Source organism: Ceratotherium simum, chromosome 9 (assembly GCF_057802395.1).
Source record: "Ceratotherium simum simum isolate JZ-2026a chromosome 9, ASM5780239v1, whole genome shotgun sequence".
NCBI lineage: Eukaryota > Metazoa > Chordata > Mammalia > Perissodactyla > Rhinocerotidae > Ceratotherium > Ceratotherium simum.
In genome coordinates this window covers 78,723,713-78,745,604 of record NC_141908.1, presented here as the reverse complement: position 1 = coordinate 78,745,604, position 21,892 = coordinate 78,723,713, and the positions used below count along the sequence as shown (strand labels likewise).

The window sequence follows — 21,892 nt, the reverse complement described above, 5'->3', positions numbered from 1 at the left end:
TGCAGGCCTAGGTATACCCACAGTCACCCTGGGATGACGGTGGTTTTGGAAGGGCTCTCTTTGACAATCTCTTTCCCTGACCACACCCGGGTGTTAAACTCCACTACTTTCTAGCTGATTGTTCTATTGTTTTCAAGAAGGCCCTGGACCATAAATTGTTCTACAGACCAAACCAATCAAATTTGGACTCCTTTGAAAGGACAGTTCCCAACCTCAGTGTTTGAGATTTGTTCTTACCCTGAACAGGCTCTTCCCTGCTGGCTTTTCCCCTGGTTCTTCCAGGCAAACTAGTTGGCCTACAGTTGAGCCTATATTTCCAGTGAATCTACCAATCTCCTCCCAATTGCCTTTCGCCACAACATCCACTGTTTGTGAGAGTATTCTTAGGCTTGAATTTCTCCACACTGTTGCAAATTAGTCCCTTCCTTTAAAAAAAGATTAGGAGCTATTTATTTGATAGTCTGCTTCTCCTTCTAGGAAAAATCTCTGGGTCAGGGCTTGATCTGGGGATGGAAACAATGACATATATCTCCCTGAGTGACATCCTTGTTCTCGGAGCTGAGTGCTAAGTGAGAAGGGTGACAGCAGTCGTAGGTCTTCCTGCATGAAACTACCACCTTATGAGCAGGGTCCAGTGAGCAGGGCCCCCTGCTCTCAGCATGCCACATCCAAATCAGAGTCTCCATCCCATGCCTGGGGTCTTGGTGTCTGGGCGGGAAATGGGAACTTCCTCCTCTTGACTGTACTCCCTAGGACTTAGCCTTAGCCATAGGTAACTGAGGACAGGATATGAAATGCCGACATTGTGCCCTCCTGGGAAGATCACTCCTGACCGAGAGCTGGGGGCAGAGGGAGCCCTGTGTTCTTGGCTGCTCTGGGCTAGAGTGGAATTTCTATCTTGCTGAATTGGGAGAGAGGAGGAAGGGAGTGGTTCTTAGTTCAAATACCACAGTCTCTCTTCTTTCTGAATTTTAATAGATTTTCTTGAGTAAATGTTTCTTCATTTGATGTATGTCCTTGGAACAATTTCTAGAGACTTTAAATGGTTGTTTTTTAAGTAACTTTCACCAGTTATTTAAAAACTGGTGTGGAGGATCACAGACCTCCTCACTCTATCAGGCTGGAAGCCCCTCTCTTTCATTTTTGTTGATAAAGTTGTTTAGGGTCATGACCTTTCCTTGGTTAATTGCTGCTTAAATATCCCATGGATTATGATATGAAATGGCTTCTTTATCATTATTTTTCAGAAGTTCCATTCCCCTTTCAACCAAGAGTTGTTTAATAGAAAGTATTAAAAGTTACAGGTAGAAGAGCCTTTTAGTTTTTGGCTTCATATTTTAAATTATTTTATTGCATTGTCATCAGAGCATGTTATTTATAATATTTCTACTTTAAGAAACTCACTGATTTTTTTGTGTGTACCTTAGTATAATTAATTTTTGTTAATTTTCTATGTATGCTTGAGAAGAAGGTATATTTTCTATTAGGGTTTGTGTATGTGTATATCAAAATAATGACCTTATTGATTATGCTATTTAAATCTTTTATATCTTTACTTTTATCCTCTTGGCCTGTTTTTTACTGATGGTGGGTTCGTAAAGTCTCCTAATATTAATTTGTTTCTATTTCTACTTGTATCTCCCATAGTTTCTCTTACATAGGTAGTTGCTTAATTACTTCACACATAGATATTCATAACTGTTATATCTTCATTGTGAAATGTGGTCATTTTGATCTATAGTCTACCTAATTAGAAATAACTTTCACATAAACTTCCAACCAGTTTAATTCTTCCTTAAAAATTATGTTAATAAAGTATGAGAACAGTGAAACAAGTTTGATTTGCCCAACATCCTCATTTCTTCAAGAAGAAAAAAGCCATTCTGTTTTTATTTTCACTCAACAGTTGCAAAAGATTTACCTGTAGATTCATTGGAAGATGATTTTGAGAAGGAATTCTCATTTCTGAACAACCTCCTAAGTCCTGGTCCTTCCAGTACCCGTGAATTTACCCAAGAATGCCAGCATGCCTCTGGGAGCCCCAATGCCAGTCTCTCGTCCCAGGAGCCTTTGGTGGGGTCTGAGTCGCTTGCTCATTCCTCACGATTCCTTCCTTCACGACTCTTTGACCTTGGCCTTCATGCCACTGGAGCTTTCAACAGTAAGTGCCTATGACACATTTGGACACTCACGACTTATTTTATCTTTTTTTTTTTTTTTAATATTTTATTTATTTATTTTTTCCCCCAAAGCCCCAGTAGATAGTTGTATGTCATAGCTGCACATCCTTCTAGTTGCTGTATGTGGGACACGGCCTCAGCATGGCCGGAGGAGCGGTGCGTCGGTGCGCACCCGGGATCCGAACCCAGGCCACCGGCAGCGGAGCGCGTGCACTTAACCGCTAAGCCACGGGGCCGGCCCTCACAACTTATTTTATCTTTATGAAACAAAACTATGTGCATGTGGATGCTAAAATCAACAAAGATATTGATGTTAACTTCAGTACTCTTAGATGAAATCTGCAATCACACCGTTGACTAGAAAAATAACAATATCCCCACTGGAGTCTGTCAACAAGAGTGAGACAGGGTGCTTTCCTGCCACCTTCACCAAACCCCACACTCTCTTCATGGACTTTCCCAGGTGTCTTCTCCACATAGAACATCAGTGTCTTGACCTGCTAAGTTACCCTACCTAGGGCAGGTCATACTGTTTCTTCCACTTAGCAAACTTGGTGTATTCTCCTCCTGTGGGTTCAGAGTTGACAAGAGCAAAAGGAACAGCTCTGGAGGCTGGTTCCACAGTAGCCGTCCGGGCAAGGCAGCGGGAGTGGAGGACTGTGGGAGAAGGCGGGGGGGTGTTTTCCTGAGGAAAGGGTCACCTGCTTTGTTGATATGTCATGGACTCCCTCTGCTCTCCTGCTCTTCCAACATACTGTGTCCGGTTCAGCACCCCAGGAGTCATTTTGCTCCCTGCTTCTTTTTTGGTCACTAAGTCCTGTCAATTGTTTCTAAAACATGTCTCAAACTTCCCCCTCTTCCTCTCTGCTTCCAAACCGAGCCATTTAGAGTCTCATTGGGTTTCCTGGGTTGCTGCAAGAGTCCCAACAGATCTCCCAAACACCTGGTCATCCTCCACGCTTCCTCCAGAATTTTCTCTCTAAGAAGCAGATTCTGATGTCAGCACCCTGCTTACATTTAAAATAAATGAAGCACCACCAGCTCCAGGATCCAACCTGCCTGTGCCTGCATTTCCACCCTTATCTCCTGCCTCACTCCAGAGACTTAGATTTTCCGTGACCACATGGAGTGTTTTCAGATCCCTCTGAAGCATCTTTGCTTGTGTCACTTCTTTGAATGATAGTGTTCGTAATGGAGCGTGGACTTGAGCCTGAGCGTTACGTTCCCAATCCAGTGTTTTCTCCAAGACGGCCACCCCTTGAGGACTTCCTCAGTCCTGCCAGAGGGAGGGGTTCCCTTCTCCGGCCTCCCGTGGTGCTTTATCTGTTTTCATGGCTGTGATCACAGTTTCTCTTGCCTGATATCCCTCTTTCATCTCCCAGTTGATTATAACCCCTGAGAACAAGCCTCACGGCACCTGTGTCTTAATGCAGTCACTGTACTTTGTATTAAAAAACTCATGTTCATACTTGATCTGCAAGACCATCATACGTTATTCACTCTGCAAGCACCTCAAGGGCATGATCTGTGGAGTGATTTATCCTTGTGTGTTCTATGACAGCAGCATAAATTACTCAATAAATAAAATAAATATCAGTTAATCACTCAGTAAGAATTTTTTCAATAGCCTAAAGGTAAGTGTGGGAGATCAAGATTTGGCCACCCTGAAATCTATCTCTTTACCTTGGTGGTTTTCTCCAGGGGCATTTGACCTCCCCCACTAACTGCCTAAAGAATTTGACATGGTGGCTCCTTCCTGGAACAGATCTATCATGATGGCTATAAAGATAATGTAGGATGGAGATTACAATAGGAAAGGCACCAACAAGCCCCTCTTATCAGAAGTTCTGTCTCTCTGGCCACATTCTCTGGATGACCCTGCGAGGAGTTGCCAGACAAACATTTACATTTATAAGGGAAATCTCCATTTGTAAAGGTATCTCCCTCTCTGTATTGGGAAGAGGGGGGGATGGCCTCATTTTTAGAGGCTTATCAATGTGAAAGGTGAGGCCTTAAATCTGCATAATAACCTTACTCTTGTTTACAGTGCTTTAGTGGTAATCTCCTGTAACTGACTCCCCCCACCCCCAACATCCTCCTTTGTCATTGGCTGAACATGGTATTTAAGACGAGAATTTCTGCTATTGTGTTGAGAAACGCAGTGTCCCTGCTTTCTCCCATGTATACATGTTATTAAACTTGGTATTATTTTCTCCTGCTAACATGTCTTGTTAATTATTTGGCCAGCCATAAGAACCTTAAGGAAAAGGGCAGAGGGAGATTCTCCCTCTTCCCCCTACATAAGAATGGACAGTATTATTTGATAAAGAGACACTCTATCTAGATGTTTTGCTATAGTAAAATTTTAGAAAACAATCACTCTCGTGTCGCATATCAACGGCCCAATAGTTATAAAGATTTACTAACTCACTCATTCTCCACTGTGGGCTCCTCCTGAGTTAAGGATCTCTTTCTCCTTCACTTGGCACATCTCTAGTAGCACTGGATTCTTCTCCTGTTTTCTGGCAATATCGACGATATTTCCTCACCACTCAGAACACCTATCTGGTCCCGGCCTGCAGGCTGACAGTGTATTCCATGGGATAGCCGAGGCAGTCGATTCTCAGTGTTTGAGTGTCTTGCTCAAGGTCATCAGGCAGTTTAGACAGTTTGGAGGGGACCAGAATCTGGTCCTTTAGCTCCTTCAGCCTTCCCTCTATGTCCACTTCTTTTTCTCTGTGATGGAGACCAGGAAAGTGCGCTGCCCCGAGGGTCCAAAGATCTGTTCTAGGAACCCAAGTAAGAACTTGGGCCTCAAATGATCTCTTCTATACAAGGAAGGTAGTTGGCAGGATAATCCAAGTTCTTTCTAGTGCTGTGCTTTAACTACAGCGTAAACACCTTTTCATGTTATAGCAAACGCTTCTGTGTGTTACCGCGAGTCTTCACAGAGAGACTTTCTAATGTCTGCATATAGTATTTTGTCACATTTATCCACCATAATCTACTTAATTCCTTCCTTATTCTTTTTCATCTTATAGATAATGCTGCAATAAACATAATCATGCATGTTTTTCCTTCAGTTAAATTATTTAAGATAAATTTGGAATGGGATTACCGAGTCCAAGGGTATAAACATATTTATGGGTTTCGAGATTCTAATTGTCAGGTCTGTTTGCTCTCTTCCTAACTCCTTAGAACTTCTCTTTTTATATCTTATCCATTAGCAATTGTTAAAAAGAAAAAAATTTATTTATTTTAAAATCACTTTGAAAAATGTAAGGAAGTCTAACTTTAGCTGGGACTAAATTTAGATGATTGGAATAAAACACATAATTGCAGATAAATTCTAAGTGTTTTATATCTCTTATACTGTAGAATCTTACCCTGGTACAAAGATTGGAGGACTTATTAGATATTTTTACCTTTTCTTGTTTTTCTGATGCTACTTCCTGTTTGATTAACAATGGATAATTCATTACTTCCCTCCCTCCAGGCTGGGCCTCCCAAGGGAGATTAGAACTTCCTCTTTCACACACTGATAACCAGCCAGTGCCTTCACAGAGTCCAAAGAAGTTAACAAAATGTAAGTTATTTATTTATATTCTTTGCCATCATATTAACAATCAGTTGAATTCAGATAAGTTTAGAAAAGGATCACTTTATAGTCTTCGCCTCATATTGTCCAAAAAAATATTTTCTTACTGATGAATTAAAATGAAAGCTATAGCTGGCTACCCCTCACCATGGAAAGAATTGAATAGAAATTGTGAGATCGTCATAGTAAACTAAATTCTGTATTTTAATCTTTTACATTTTGTGTTAATGTTTGTTGATAATGGATAATACATACCATTAGGGATGGAAGATGCTCTTTGATTACAGGATGCCTATTGACAAAGAATGCACTCAGGCACTTAGCATGGAGCCTGGTACATAGTAATTGCTAACATATATTGAGTACTTAACCATGTTGTTGTCTGCAGAGCTGGGCCATGTTGTAAATACCATGTAGGGTGTACATAGAAAATAGACACACTGTCTTGCAGGATTTTAGATACATCTTAGTCACTGATGTTGATTTTTTTAAACTTTTTAATTGGAAAGAATTTCAAACATACAGAAATGTTGCATAAATGAAAATAGCACAAAGAACACCTGTGTGCCCTTTCCCCAGCTTCACCTATTAGCATTTTCCCCATTTGCTTTATGCAGGCCTGTGTGTGTGTGTGTGTGTGTGTGTGTGCATGACATCCATCATGACCCTTCACCCCTAAAGACTTGTGTTTCCTAAGGTGTTCTCTTGCATAACCGCAGTATGGGTGTAAACTTCAGGAAATTTACTATTAACATGGTGCTCTCCTGTAATCTACTGTGTATTTGTACTCCAGTTTTGTGAGTTGACCCCGTAGTGTCCTCTACAGCACCTGCCCCTCTGGCACAGCGCCGAGGGGCCTGGATTGCGTCCAGTTGCCTTGTCTCTTCAGCCTGCTTTAATCTGAAACATTTCCACAGCTTTTCTTTGACTTCTGGGCGTGGACGTTTTAATGGAGTGTAGCGCCTCTGCTCCACCGCTTTTTGTGTTTGATAGAACGCTCCGTATTTCAGTTTTATCTGAGGTCTCCTCATGGTTCAACTCAGGTCATTCATTCTCCACTGGGATACCGCAGAGGTGCCCTTCCTTTCTCAGAGCTTCTCGTCTGAAAGCTTGCACTGTCCCTCTCTCCCTCATTGGTGATGTTAATTTTGACCACTCATTCAAGGTGGTGTCCAGTTTTTTCCCTCTATAATTACTATTTTATTTTACTCTTTCTTGCAATTACTAAGCCGTCTGTGGGGAGACTCTCTGAGACCGTGCACACATCCTGCTCTTCATCAGAATTTCCACTTCAGTTTAGCATCTACTGTTGCTTTTTGCCTGATTCAGTCTTTACTCTAATGGGTGAAAATGATGATTTTCCAACCCCACTACTCCCCCCACAGTTTTTTTTATTGTGGTAGAAAACACGTAACAAAATTTACCATCTTGACCATTTTTAACTGTACAGTTCAGTAACGTTAAGCATATGCACATTGTTGTGAAACAGATCTTTCTCCAGAACCTTTCCATCTTGCACATCTGTAACTTTATACCCATTAAACAACAACTCTTTTCCCCCTCCCCCCAGCCCCCAGTAGCCACCATTTTTACTTTGTTTCTATGAATTTAACTACTTTAGATACCTCATAAAGGCGGAATCATACAGTATTTGTCTTTTTGTGACAGTCTTATAATGTCCTCAAGGTTCATCCATGTTGTAGCATTTGACAGGACTGACTTCCTTTTAAAGGTTGAATAGTACTCCATTGTATGGACAGACCACATTTTGTTTATCCATTCATCCACTGATCACATTTTTAAAACAGCCTTATTGACATATAATTCACATGCCATATAATTCACTCCATCCACCAGCCTTCAATACTCTGTGTAAACAAAAGACCTCTCCCCCATTTATTATCAGTATGGATTCAGGTTTTTTCAATAGTTTATATCACAAGGGGGAACTAAGGAATGGTCATGTCTGTTTCTTGATGTTGGTTTTGTTTATGGTTGCTTTTACTTTATGAAAATTAATAACAGTTATTTGGTTCTTTTTATCTACATGTATATTACAGTTCAGTGTAATTCATTCATTTTCTATTTGTTGTCCTGTAAGAATCTCTGGAGGCAAGAAAAGTGTACATAAGGAGAGCCCCCATGAAAATAGTGTAAGACCCTCCCGTCCCATTGTGACAGATGACTATAAAACCATCCCACATTTGCAAAACGCTGTGCAACTGTCACCTACTCATCAGGGAGGCCAGGGATTACTGCAATGACTGTGTCTCCTGGGTGACACCTGTTCTTCCATCATAATTATTAAAAGCCCCTGTTCACTCTCAAGTATCCTGGTTTAATGATAAATTATATGATTATTACTTTACAGATGAGGAAATAAGAGCCCTGAGGTTCACTGACTTGCCCATTATTACTTATTAGTAGGTCGTGTGCCCAGGACTCAAAGTCAGAACTTAAGTGAGTTTCACTGACTACATTGGGGTTCCCAGAAACATAACTGGACACACACTGAAGCCTTTCACTCTGTCCTGATCCTTGAGGCTTGGGATCCCCACAGCCCCAACTCCAGTTCTCTGGTCTGTGGAAAGTGGTAACCATGATCACAAAAGAGGGTTGCCTTAGACTCTTCCCAGTAGGACTGCCTTCCATCCTTTGCCCCCTGTGTCTCTGGTCTCTTATCTCAGTCTTCAGATTGTCTCCTGGGTCTCAGCCCTGCTTTCTGGATCCCTTGGCTTTCAAGAGCCTAGCCTTCTGATATGACCCACTGTCTGTGCTACTGTGCATTCTTTATTAGTCCCAGCCTTCAGCCCAAATGTGTATCTTTGAATATCTGCCACAGTAAACTAGTAGAGTGTTGACATACGAGATTTTTCCAGTCTCCACAGGGAGAGGGAGTTGGTTAACAGAAAGTTGTATCTGAGACACAATCTACTCCATAAAATCTATATCAAAAATTTGTAGAGCATACATGGAAAAGACAAAGGAAACAACTGTAAACCAAAATGACAACTGTTGGGTGTGTTAATGTGATAGGATTAGGGAGATTTTTTTTTCCTTATGTTTAATACTACTCTCATAATAAATATAGATTTTAAGCACTGAGTTTACAAATGTAATGTTCCTGCTTTGTAGGAGCAAAAGTTACTTTTAATTTTGAACCTTATCTGAGAGCCTTGTGTACATTATGTTAGTGTTGCTAAGAAGACTCTACTACTGCCTGCCTTTTCCTTTTAAAGATTTTATTTATTTATTTTTCCCCCAAAGTCCCAGTAGATAGTTGTCTATCATAGCTGCACATCCTTCTAGTTGCTGTATGTGGGACGCGGCCTCAGCATGGCCGGAGGAGCTGTGCGTCGGTGCGCACCTGGGATCCGAACCCGGGCCGCTGGCAGCGGAGTGCGAACACTCAACCGCTAAGCCACGGGGCCAGCCCTGCCTTTTCCTTTTAATCAAGTCCTTTCTCAGAGCAACATGCAATTACTTATATCTAAGAGCCTTAGCAAAACACAAGGTATCTGCATCTGCTTTTCAAAATTATCCTCAAGGAGATATCATTGATAGTTTATTCTTGTCAGTTGTCCTAAATTTTGATTCAAAAGAAGCATCGACTTTAAAATCATAAAAGTGATACAGTAATATGATTTCAAAAATCTGAGACTCCTAAATGTGTTTTTTTTCTTGTTTAATAGCTCCCAACAAGTGTAACCAAGACATGTCAGCCTGGTTCAGTCTATTTGCAGACTTGGATCCACTTTCAAACCCAGATGCTATTGGACACTCAGACGATGAACTACTTAATGCGTGACTGAAGTTATGATGTCATTTCAATGGCTTTGAGACATCAATTTTGCAACATATTGCCTTTGTGGAAAGGAGTTTATTTTGTAACCCAGACACAAAAGCATCAGGTTTGCCGATATCACACTTGTCAGCCAACTTTAGACAGATGGTGAGGACCACATTTGAATAGATTAAGTATCTTTTTTATATCTTGGATTTGCAGCTGTTGATAATATGTGGAAAATATTAGAAAATTAAAAAATGAGTCTGAAATAGATACCAAAATGTATTTCAGAATAACAGCCAGGAGTACTTCTGTCAGTAAGGAGTGGGGCTTATTTCTTTGGAAAGCCTTTTACGTCTAACTGGCATTGCTGGTGTGAGAATTCTGTGTAGGTAAAGGACGGCATGTACGTTGGGTTGTGGTTGGGGGTTGGTTTTTAAATAAAACAGTGGTAGGGGAATTTTCTGTTGTGGAAAAGAGCACTTAGAACCAGACCAGATTTGTCTTGAGTTAGGAAGGCAGAGTACGATTTGAGAACTCAATTTGCTGTAATGAAACCACAGAGAAACTTCCTGCTTGTTTTCTCTGCTTGGAGGCTAAAATGTTATATTATTTAGTTTTTCCTTCATACAAAATCATGGACACCCCTCAATTCTATTATTGAACTTTCATGGGGCATAGCAGGATGAGTTATTTGCTAGGTCCATCCTCCGCAGAAACGGAAACATTGCTCTTCCCATCTCATAAACCACAAGAATGTCCAGCAATAGTCAAGACGTCGTGCAGGTGTCTCCAGGCCTGGTTTTCACACATTGCTACCATAAAAGTGCAGTATTCACACTCTTCCTGAAAAGAAAACAAGGAGAGGACCCTCCCTAAGCAACTGGCAATAGTATTCCTGAAATTACCCAGAAACTTCTGTCTGAATGAGGGAAAATTCTAAACACCTTATCCTTATATATATCTGCATGCTTACCCCATATTTCTTGACTTGACTTAACCCAGAATATGTTCTGGCAGTTACAGAAAGCTCTACATGATCATTAAGGGAGTGTCTTATTTTTCCACTTGCCCTTTCTGTGGGTAACATCATCTGGGTCTCTGTTTGATTACTAAGGAAAAACTATCACCCTGACAGGGTTTAGCATCTAAGCATTGGAGGGAAGGCTAGTTAATGGAAATTAGTGTAAGCAAAGGAAAAACACAGCCACTGTGTACACCATCAGTCACTCAACTTCCTGTTCTTTTTTCTTGCACCCTTTGGTTTTGAAGCAGTTCTCTAGGTGTCTTATTTTTGTCATCCAATCCATTGTAGCTCCATAGGGAAACATTTTAAGTTGTTCACAGTAGTTTCCATATGCTTCTAGTTCTAAACAGGCTTATTTATTATTTATGAGAGAATTGCTTGTAATGTCCAACTTGTATATAGAAAACCATTTTTTAGGTAGGAATGAACCAGACAGAGTAAGTAAAATGCAGTGCACCTCCCATCCACAGCAGTCCGGCCTTAACTACGATCTGAACGCCCATGAGCTCTCCAGAAAACCACTACTCTGGCCAAGTCCTGCATAGCCTGGGAAGACCTTCTCTGAGGGTCAGAAACAGGGACTCAGGAAAAGGTTATGAAGTCTTTCATTAACATCTTTCCACATGCTTATTCCTATTTCTTTATTTGGTTATCCCTTTAGAAGCATTTTTAACTCTTTTTATTCAGTGAAATACCCCAGAAGGCAATACTGTCATTGTTCGGCCAAGAGTGAATCCCCAAGGGTTATGATCACAAATCACAATCTAAATTCTATACCCATAGTGACTCTGTGCTCTGAACCTTGAGTACCTCAAAAAAATTCAATTTGTCTTGAATTTGTGCCGTTTTTCTTTCACTAATTTTCACTAATGCATTAGTTCAAAAATATTTGTGTATCTCCCTCTCATGCACGCAGAGCAGCAGCCGTTGTCTCGTATAAACAGACACCTCGATACAGAGGAAAACCACTAGTCTCTCTAAGCCAGAAGCCCGAATCCCAGACAATGGGATGTGAAGGGATCCTGCCCTCAATTTTCCAAGAGCAAAGGTTCTCAAAAATAGAAATAAAAATAGACAAGGGATTTTTATTACTCAATTCTTAGTTTCTGGAACATTTTCTCTTTCAACACAGAGTATGTAGTTGCCCATTTAACCCAAAAGCAACACTAACTGCCTTATCAAGTCTAGCTATAACTTCAACAAGTCTAACCACCTTGTTTTTGAAGAGCACATTGAAAACTTTATTAAAATCAAGGTAACCATTCATGTTTTCTCAAGATTAGTTATTTGAAGCTCAGTCATCAATTTAGGGGCCAGAAACAGAAATGCAGCTGTTCACACCTACGCTGCTAATATAGGAAACCAACCACATACCCAGTCGGGAGTGAAAGGAGGGACAGGATAAACACAGCACAGAAAGGGGGTCAGTTGTTGTCTGACTCTACATCGACCATTCAATGAGAAGTAAACTAATGAACCTAAACCAAGGGTAGGCTGAGAACAACTGTTTCAAAATAAATGGATGCTTTTTATATTAAATGGGGGAAAAATGCCTGTCTTTTACTTTTTAATACCAAATAATGCATTTGACCTTAAGAAAAGCTCCAGAAGAACTAAAATTTGCCTACTATTCCTACAACCACTTCACGAGAGAGGCAGGAGTACCAGGGCATGTTAAGATCAGATTGGTGTAACTCTGTAATTGTTGAAATCTTTCATTAATTGTAAAACATAGCTCTGACATGGTTAGAAACATAAAAACTGTATTTTAGCAAAACAGGTTTCAGTATTTGCACAATGAAGAAAGTGTTTGTATTTCAACTATGGATATTTGTTTCACGTAACTCTATAGACCACCTGGACGCAGAGGTCTTACAGCATAAGAACAAAGGAAGTCTGAATGTGCTCTATCTATTTTTCTGAGCCTCTTTTAATAAAGATTACAAGATGGCATTAAAAAAAGTTTATTTCCTAAAATATTCAATACGAGTCCAATTCTTGTTTTGTTTCCCTATTCAAAAACTTGGGTTTTACCTCAGGACCATAGTAGTGACAAGGTAGTTTGAATTGATACGGATACCACAGAATGAAAATAAAATGAAGGCAATTCATATCCTGGTAAGGCTGTCTCTTTCTGATTTACTTCATACAGAAGGGACTTTGTAAGATATGGGAAATAACAGAATGTGTGTTCTTGTGTCAATACTCAGTAACAAAATACAACTTTTGAATATCAAAATTTTGAGCCTAGAAGCAATAACCAATGAAACATAAGCCATAGTATTTAACCTGATTTGCTGAAGGCAGGAGCAGAAAGAAGCCAGCCAGGATCGATCCAGTTATTTCCGTCTTCCATCACATCGCAGGGCCCTGCACTTCCTTTTTTTTTTTTTTTTTTTTTTTGGTGAGGACAATCAGCCCTGAGCTAACATTCATGCCAATCCTCCTCTTTTTGCTGAGGAAGACTGGCCCTGGGCTAACATCTGTGCCCATCTTCCTCCACTTTATATGGGACGCTGCCACAGCATGGCCTGACAAGTGGTGTGTCGGTGCGCACCAGGGATCCAAACCCAGGCCGCCAGCAGCAGAGCCCGTGCACTTAACCGCTATGCCACGGGCCGGCCCCCCAGCCCTGTCCTTCCTTACCTTGAGCAGTGAGGCAGCCGCAGAGTCTTGGGATATAGAAACTAAACTGGGAAGGAAATACAAATTGTAAAATAGTAACTAATTCAGCAGTATTGAAAGTAAGGCATTTAAAACATTCAATGGTAGGGTGTTTAAATATGGCAAAGAAAACCTATGGAACAGGATGGGAAGAAAAATGTCTGTTGGTCACTTTCAAAAGCCCAACATAAAATATCTTCTTCCATCTTTTATGTGTCATTTAAAAGAAAACTGAAGAGTTCAATAAAAACTGTCCTTGGCATTTAAAGTCAAGACGTGGTTCCTCATTCAGTGGTGTAAACAAATCGTTTAATGTCCAAAAAGTAAATACAAAAAGGAGATAAAGGTCTGGGTGGTGCTAACCGGTAAGATTTTGAAGTGCATGTTTGTACTGTTAAAAAAAAAAGGTTGTTTCCTTTTTCCCATTTCAAAGTAATACCCTTTTTTTTTTTGGTGAAGAAGATCAGCCCTGAGCTAACATCTGCCAATCCTCCTCTTTTTGCTGAGGAAGACTGGCCCTGGGCTCACATCCATGCCCATCTTCCTCCACTTTATATGGGATGCCGCCACAGCATGGCCTGACAAGCGGTGCGTCGGTGCGCGCCCAGGATCCGAACCCGCGAACCCCGGGCCGCCAGTGGAGCGCACACACTTAACTGCTTGCGCCACCAGGCCAGCCCAATACCCTCTCTTTTAAAAGTCTGGCAAATACTAAAAAGTATAAGAAAAATCATCCATAGCCCTACCATCCATGAATAACCACTTTTAACATTATATACATATTCTGTTATTTTATAGTACCTTTGGGATCACATATGAATTAAATTGTGATCCAGGTGATTTCATTTTATTGTCTTCTCTGTCTGAAATGGGCATACCAAGTTATCGAGATTAAAAAATTACTTTTCTAAGTCTTTTTCTCAAAAAGTCTGGTAAAAAAATCCACCAAAAAGGTGACTGAAGTCACTTTCTGCCTCTCTAAAAGATGTGCTCCCCAAATCAAAAAAAAAAGAAAATGTCTCTCGAATTTCTGCAGCAATAGCAACATTAAAACCCAGAGAGCTGAGGACTCATGTCACTCACTTGCTTGGTCAGGAACCAGTGTCTAACCAGCTCACTTTCTCTTCGCCCTCTGAACCAAGCTGCCAGCAGTGGAAGTGATGAAGAGGACTAGAGAGGAGAACAAACAAGGCGACGGCCCAATAGCACATCATCTGCAATGATACTAAACACTATTTTATTAACGTCACCGTTCCAGAAGTAGTAGTAGTAAGGCTTTGTGGTTAAGCTGGAAGCCTCGAGTCAGACTCGGTTCAAAGCTGACTTCGACATTTCCCAGATGTAGGACCATGAATAAGTTACCTAATCTAATTCCAATTTTGTCATCTACAGGACTGTAAAAATACCAGTACCCCGCTTCATAAGGTTATTGTAAACATTAGGGTAGGGGCCAGCCCGGTGGCGCAGAGGTTAAGTTCGCACGTTCCGGTTCAGCAGCCCGGGTTCACCCGTTTGGATCCTGGTGCAGACTTCCTCACCGCTCATCAGGCCATGCTGAGGCGGCGTCCCACATAAAGCAACTAGAAAGATGTACAACTATGACATACAACTATCTACTGGGGCTTCGGGGAGAAAAAAAAAAAAAGGAAGATTGGCAATAGATGTTAGCTCAGGGCCAATCTTCCTCAAAAAAAAAAAAAAAGATTAAACAGTAACATATAAAGTGCCTGGCACTTGGTAAGTTATCAGTTAAGTGTTACCTATTTTTATTAGGATTTCAGCTCAACACCCTTGACTACATTAGACTTTACAAGCTAAAAAAGAATTTTATGGGACCATTTCCCATGACCAAAAACTTTTGGCTTTCCTAAGGAATGAATAAACTTCCCTAACAAAAGGTAAAGGAGATGATAAGTGTTTGCTTCCATTTTATAGGTCAAGCTGCTTTGCTGTTCATTAGCCATTTGACTGACAGCACTGTCTCCAGCACTTCCTTCATCACGTAAATATGAGAACTGAGGTTCAAAGAGGCGGCTTCCTTGCCCAAGACCCCATGACCATGAGGCCGCAGAGCCAGACCAAGACCCCAACGGCGGCCTTAGATCCAGGGCTGTTTCTGCCTCTCCTCTGAATCATCTCAAGGGTCTCAAAAACACTGCTTACGGCATGGAACTGAGACGAAGGGTTACATTCCTGGTTTTTAACCATCAGAGCCTCCCTGACAGTCTCCCAGAAAACAATGATTTAGCAGGACTGATCCATGCTAGCGTATAAAATCAAATGAAGAGCATATGGAGAGAAATTCTCAGTTTGAGGAAGATGCAAAGTGCTGAAAAGACAAGTATTTTTTTTTTTTTTTTTTACAAAACCAGCAATTTGGAGATACTTATTAAAGAGCGGTAGAAGTAGTGCCTTAAAGCCTCCAGTCTCACCTGTGTTAAGACTCCATACCAACCTAAGACACACACACAAAAGCTGTATCTAAGCAGTATTTTTCAGATCATTTTGATTACAACTCAGTGAGAAATACATTTTACTTTACAACCTAGTATGTATGGATCTTCATGTCTAGCAAAAGTTTTACAAGTAATACTCTCCTTATGTATGAATATATTTAGGTTTTCGGGTCTGCTTCATTAAAAAAAAATGTTGGCTGGACCCATTTAATTCATTTCAAGATCCCAACAGTTTGAAAAACACTGAACCAAAGAGATACAAAGGCTATTTGTATTATCATACCATGTTCTAGTAGAAGTTTAAAACAAAGATATTTAAAAAGCACACCTAATCTTAGAAGGAAACCACCTGTTACTGATCTACATTGGCAGGGATCTGCTGTGAAGAGGACACTGTATTTCACACCCAGCCACTTAAAAGCACTTGAAGGACAAGGATCATTCCAGGCCTAAAAACTTTCTTGGGGGTATATTTAATACTAATGAATCAAAGCCAAAAAAAAAAAAAATCAAATAAATGGAGGAAGAGAGGAACACCCAACTTGAAATCTACATTTTCTCCTCTCAACCTCTTTAAAAGTAGACAGAAAAGACTGAGAGAAAAAATGGGAGAAAATTTTGTGCCAAATTTGAGAGATTCTCTTTGCATTTGATACCGTATTAAACTATAATGTAAATATATATACATTAGCTATCCCCAAATTCTGGTTAACGTTTCCCCCAGAAGTAAATTTTAGAATTTTTTACAAAGTAATTGGTGACCACTTTTTATGACTGACAGCTGTGTGGCTTTTTTACTTCACTTCAAAGGTGTCTCTGCTTCCTCAGTGGTTACACAGCATGCAGTCTTCAGTGGTGCCCAGCTGACTAGTTCTGTTGTGGGCCCTCCACTTGAACAACTGTCTCGCATTTATAACCTACTGTCACAAAGGAAGAACATGGCTGGTTTCACAAATATGAATTACCAAAACGAAAGAATAAAGCCCTCTAGTGCACTTTAGAATGAAACTGCCCCAGCTAATCTCTAACAAACTGTGCAGTACTGAATTACTTATAAAGAGGTATATCTTTCAGCGTGCTTGCTTCTATTTTAATGTTTGCTCAGCACTTACCACTTGAAGTTCTAGAGCAAGTGAGGAGGCAGCAAGAAGTTAACAACTGACACTATTATATATCCTGCTACTTAACACAAACTTATTTTTCCATCAATTTGTGAAAAAGAATATACGATTTATAAGTTATTTCAGGCCAGAAGTATCTGAAATCAAATTTGAATTTGAGGCAATATTCATAAAAGTACACAGGAAACAACTCAAGGAGAACAGACTTTATTTTTAACATAAAAGTTCTATTTTCTTGTGAGGCAGCAACAAGTGTTCAGATACAGGGAATACATAAGTACACAGTAACAATATTTATCACCACTGGAAATGCTGTTTTTTATGAGAATTTTGTTAGAAAAACAAAATTTTAAAAAATTGCATTTTAAAAAGATTTACACAGCTTCAATAGAGATGAACCATACAGACTTAAAAAAACATAAATTATATTCTTCGACAGGACTGTATAAACAAAATATTGTTCAGGGCTGCTCTGCTTATCATTAATTTAGGCAGAGTAAAACTTAAACCTTAAAGTGCGGAGTTACCTATTCTTAGCTTTTTAACTGCAAATTCAGCACTTGCACTGGTCTGGTTTTGAGACATCAAAATTCCAAGCATTAAGGAATGAACCTTAAGTTTAGAATAGTCAATTCAATAGTGGCAATTTTTCTTTTATTTCCTTTAACAAAAGAAAATCTTGACAACCCAGTCCTAATCTTGGACTTACAGAAGGCTACAAATTCTGCCATTTTTTATACCTTCTTCTAGTAAAAGTCAACCATTAAAAAGAAAAGAGGAGGAAAAAAAAAGCCTTTCTTGTTGCCTGTTATTCCATAGCTACCAACAGCACCTTCTAAAAGGCTGACTTGGCTTGTTATAGGAAATATTTTCAACAAAATGAAGAATCTAGTTCAAAAATAATTCCGGCATCCATGTTCACCATCAAATCAAAGAGGCGCAACAGGTATTTTTATAACGTACTTGCTCACAAAAGCCATGACAAGTAAATAGTCATGAACAGAACCGTAAATTTATATATTTTTATCACCACAAAGAAGAAATGGTTTAAGGGTAAAAAATAACTTAAGACTGACAAAGTGAATGACCAGAGAATAGCTCCTTCTGCTGAAATATACATGCCACCTCTTTCTTTCTTTTACTGCAATGGAATATTCCCAGTGAAGCTATTCTAATTTATTTACCTTCTACACAGTTTTCTACAGAATAACAAAATCATTATGGAATGTAACTTTAGAAAACAATATTATGTATTCTATTGAGAGTAGATCCACTTAAAAGAAAAAAAATCAACCACCTGGGAACTAAAGGTTAAATAAAAGGGCTGAACGGACCTACGGTTAATATTCTTTCAAGACTGCCTTAAAGCTTGTCTGCTTACAAATTAGCCCTTTGGCACTGGCAGAGTTGTGTGTACCTTGTACCTTTTTCTTTCCTCTTCAAATCTCAGGCTCTTTTTCTCCCAAACCTGGGGTATATTTGGTTGCCATACAATTCATTTACCTGCAAATTCACATTCTCCTGACAACCAAACATTAGAAGTTCCACTTATAAGACTATGTAAATAATAAATCTTAAACTTGTTCTCCCATTCCGATTTTAAATTACTTTAGATTAAGGATATATGAAACTCTACAGAAAGATGTGAATCAGACAAATATGTCAAACAAAGGAAAAACTGTTTTTGAAGTAGCATTCTAGTTGTAAAATACCCTCGTGACTTGTAGAGATAGAGAGTGAAGAAAGAAGGCATGAGGCAAGGAAACGAACACAGATTTAACAGAACTCAGGTGATCTCAAAGTTGAGGGTCTCTTTAAAACTTGGTTTTAAGGTCCTCCTCCTGCCATTCACACCAACTCCCCCGATGCCTGCTTTCCCTTTTCTTCAGGACTTGTGAGAGTGGTTCTCAGCGGTGAGGTGGTAAAGTCAAAAGGCGTAACAGAGAAGGCAAAGAATCAAGGTTCTCAAAAAACCAACCAACCAGAAAATTTAGAGCCTGAATAACTGAGCTTTTACTCATTTAGAAGCCACAATGTACTAATAATTCCAAGTAAATTAGTTTTGGACGGAAAAGGTACCAAAATCATCAGTCCTACCAAACTGAAACCTGACAGGCTTATTCAAATGTTTGAATTTGTCTAATTTGCCTCAATACATCTCCATTTTGAACTTCACAGGGCATATTTCTAATTCCTTAGATGTTTCAAGGTGCATGAGTATAACAAGTCCTTTCAAAAGATGCATTGCTACCACTAGGTTTTCTCTGATGGCACACGTCTGGACAAACGGACATATTAACCTTCTAAACTGTATCCCTTTTACAAGTATTTAAATTTTTTCTCCCTATAATATGTATAGAAACATTAAATTATTGCATCATAAGGTCGTATATGAAGATCTTAGAAGGATGCTTTTTATCAACATTGTTTGCTGAAACTCATTTTTATTTTTTTTTATTTTTTTATTTTTTAAAGATTTTATTTATTTATTTTTCCCCCAAAGCCCCAGTAGATAGTTGTATGTCATAGTTGCACATCCTTCTAGTTGCTGTATGTGGGACGCGGCCTCAACATGGCCGGAGAAGCAGTGTGTCGGTGCTCGCCCGGGATCCAAACCCGGGCCGCCAGCAGCGGAGGGCGAGCACTTAACCGCTAAGCCACGGGGCCGGCCCACTGAAACTCATTTTTAAAAAGAGCTGCTTCTTACTTTCACTACCCCATACCCAGACATGAAGCACTGCTGTCATGTGATATCAGCAGTGATTGTATTAGGTTGAGCCTAAATCCAAAACTGCGTGGTTTTTTTCAAAGGTTCCTGTTACATGTGCTCCGAAGTTCTTGCCTGTTTCCCCCACTGTGTGGAATGTTGGAGGGAAAACTAGCAAAATCTGTAGGCAACGTTTCTCAGTGCAACCACCATAAAGAAAATGTCAGTCACAAGATTCTGTGACTACGGATCACTAGTCAATGGATTACGCTCCTGGCAAACTACTAACCCTGACCAAAACCACAAGACAAGAACACCACAAAAGCAAAGGAGGAAATCCATGCACAGTCATTTCAGGATCTCTTAGGACTATGATACAGTGATGATTAAAGGTAGAAGGACACCTGTGGTAAAGAAGGGAGACTGTGTGATAAATATTTCTTGGAAAACCAGAGAGGCTCCTGACTCCTGGCTAGCAATCAACACAGGGCAGTTTCCTTTGGGCTCACTGACTTAAACCAAGTTCCAACAATGGGTGAGAACATAGTAAAGCACTTGTCTCTAGACTATAATTTTTCTGACCACATGGTGACATGTGTACAGGAGTAGTGAAGAAAACAGCAGTTTTACAAATATTTCACCCAAAGCACAAACTTCTGACATCAAAAAACATAAATCACATAATGTACTAATATTGCTTTTTATCTCTTTTTATATATACTTGTTCAATGTGTTTACCTCTCAATTCTTGTCTGGGAGAAGAACATAGTCAGGAGATTAAGACTGCGGGGAAAATGTCAACAATCCCTTTGGTCCCAAAGCTGAAGACAGCTGAGAAAAGCACACATCTAGAAAGGAAACAAGAAACAGAGGCCACCAAAGAATCTTTTAAACATCCTGTTTGCGACGTTTCAGAAAATGTAACATTGGTTATTATAAAATAGTCACTTTCATATAAAAGATGGTTCTTGCAGCATCATTCACATCTCCCTTCAGGAATCATGTTTGCAGGGATCAGTTTTTTGTTTTTGTTTTAAAGAAGTTTAATTTGAAAACAAAAAACAATGCGATATTGGTCCTCCAAAAGTAAAGAGTGAGACCTTTCCTGCTCCAACCAGTGCTCTGAGCAAAAGCAGACAAAGCACCGAGGGCTGGCCTTCACGAGTGAGCAGGGCCGGCAGGGGGCTGCTTTCCTCCAGAAGCCCTACTGTGACGTGTCACTGTGGAAGCTGCAGGACATCACAGCCAAGTGGGAGTGCACGATGCAGGAGCCGAGCATCCGAGGTTCTCTGTCGCCCAGAACAATGGCCACGCAGCCCCGGGACCTACCCTTCAGCTTCCTCAATCGGCTCTGGCGGTGGGAGCAGCGAGGCCGACGGCATGACTGTACTCGTTCCTCGAGAGATTCGGTCTTGCTCTGTGTTTGCAGACAGGGAGGCCACAGCAATAGGCTGCAACAGAGTGGTTGCCATGCCCGTAGTGACTGTCAGACTGTGGCCAGAGCCCTTGAGGGTAAGATCTGGCGTGGGGAGCAGTGGCTTGAGGATGCTGACCAGGCAGAAAGCAGAGCCACTTTTAGGAATGAAATTCACCTTGTTTTTATCAGGACAGTAAAAGGCTGGGATTTCGTGAAGTTGTTTTGGCCTAGACATAGAACAGACAACCCAAAACTTTTAAGTCACAGAACAACAGAATTAAGTTCTTTTATTCTTTTTTTAAAAACAGATAACTTATAGATACATAAAAGGAATACAAAACTCAAGCTATGTCAAAAGCTTCAAATGCTATGGACCAAAATGGAATTAGACACATGGGTCAAAATAATTATCTCAGAATGCCAGAAGGACACCATTCATCACTGCTGCTTCCAGTTCCCTGGCGAGCTCGTGTACCATACAGGTGGTCAGGCTGACGACCACTGCATCTCAGTGGAGATCTAAGATAGCCAATAAGAACAAAGAATTTCCTTTATTCCAATAAAGAATAAAGCAAAAGAAATTCTAGATGTTTAAACACAAAAATACGTTTCACTACCATGATTTTTCCAACATCTGTACTATTTTGAAGGGAGAAGCAAGGAAATTAATGACATAAATGCCCATCTTTTGCTAAGTTACACGACCAAAGCATGACTAAACTTGTCTTAAAGTATGCTTAAAAATCTCTTGACTGAAATAATTCTTAGAGTTAACTATGATGGTTTTCTGGGTAACATAATGGAAATATGAAATAAAAATAAAACTAATAGTAGTCCTTCTGCAAGTTTTTATAGAAGCCAAATCCTTCCTGTCTCCAGGTGCTCCTGAAAACTAACCCGAATAGTTGGAAAAGGATACCAGTGTTAATGGTATT

General features: G+C 40.0%; 2 protein-coding genes and 1 long non-coding RNA gene across 13 annotated transcripts in view; 1 reads left to right on the top strand and 2 right to left on the bottom strand.

Moving 5' to 3' along the window:
* The window catches only part of ICA1L (islet cell autoantigen 1 like), a 70,350-nt gene extending 60,512 nt beyond the window's left edge, over positions 1 to 9,838 (top strand). For 7 of the 8 annotated variants that reach the window (XM_087435641.1, XM_087435636.1, XM_087435638.1 and 4 more), the window contains 3 exons: positions 1,907 to 2,161; positions 5,677 to 5,766; positions 9,471 to 9,838. In XM_087435641.1, coding sequence (XP_087291767.1) covers positions 1,907 to 2,161; positions 5,677 to 5,766; positions 9,471 to 9,586 — 461 coding nt within the window. In that variant the 3' untranslated portion in view covers positions 9,587 to 9,838. The remainder of the gene's footprint in view (positions 1 to 1,906; positions 2,162 to 5,676; positions 5,767 to 9,470) is intronic. The other variant, XM_087435639.1, reaches the window with a different exon arrangement.
* LOC147916356 (uncharacterized) overlaps positions 1 to 14,848 on the bottom strand; it is a 33,269-nt gene extending 18,421 nt beyond the window's left edge. The window contains exons 1-2 of the long non-coding RNA XR_015553252.1: positions 14,340 to 14,848; positions 13,239 to 13,284 (exon numbers count right to left, since the gene is read on the bottom strand). This is a non-coding gene — a long non-coding RNA (uncharacterized LOC147916356). The remainder of the gene's footprint in view (positions 1 to 13,238; positions 13,285 to 14,339) is intronic.
* A 2,176-nt stretch (positions 14,849 to 17,024) lies between these two features.
* Positions 17,025 to 21,892, bottom strand: part of FAM117B (family with sequence similarity 117 member B) — a 75,872-nt gene continuing 71,004 nt past the window's right edge. For 2 of the 4 annotated variants that reach the window (XM_087435631.1, XM_087435633.1), the window contains 2 exons: positions 20,870 to 21,184; positions 17,025 to 20,388 (listed from right to left, as the gene is read on the bottom strand). In XM_087435631.1, coding sequence (XP_087291757.1) covers positions 20,310 to 20,388; positions 20,870 to 21,184 — 394 coding nt within the window. In that variant the 3' untranslated portion in view covers positions 17,025 to 20,309. Of the gene's footprint in view, positions 21,185 to 21,247; positions 21,477 to 21,892 lie in introns of those variants that run through there. The other 2 variants (XM_087435632.1, XM_087435634.1) reach the window with 2 other exon arrangements.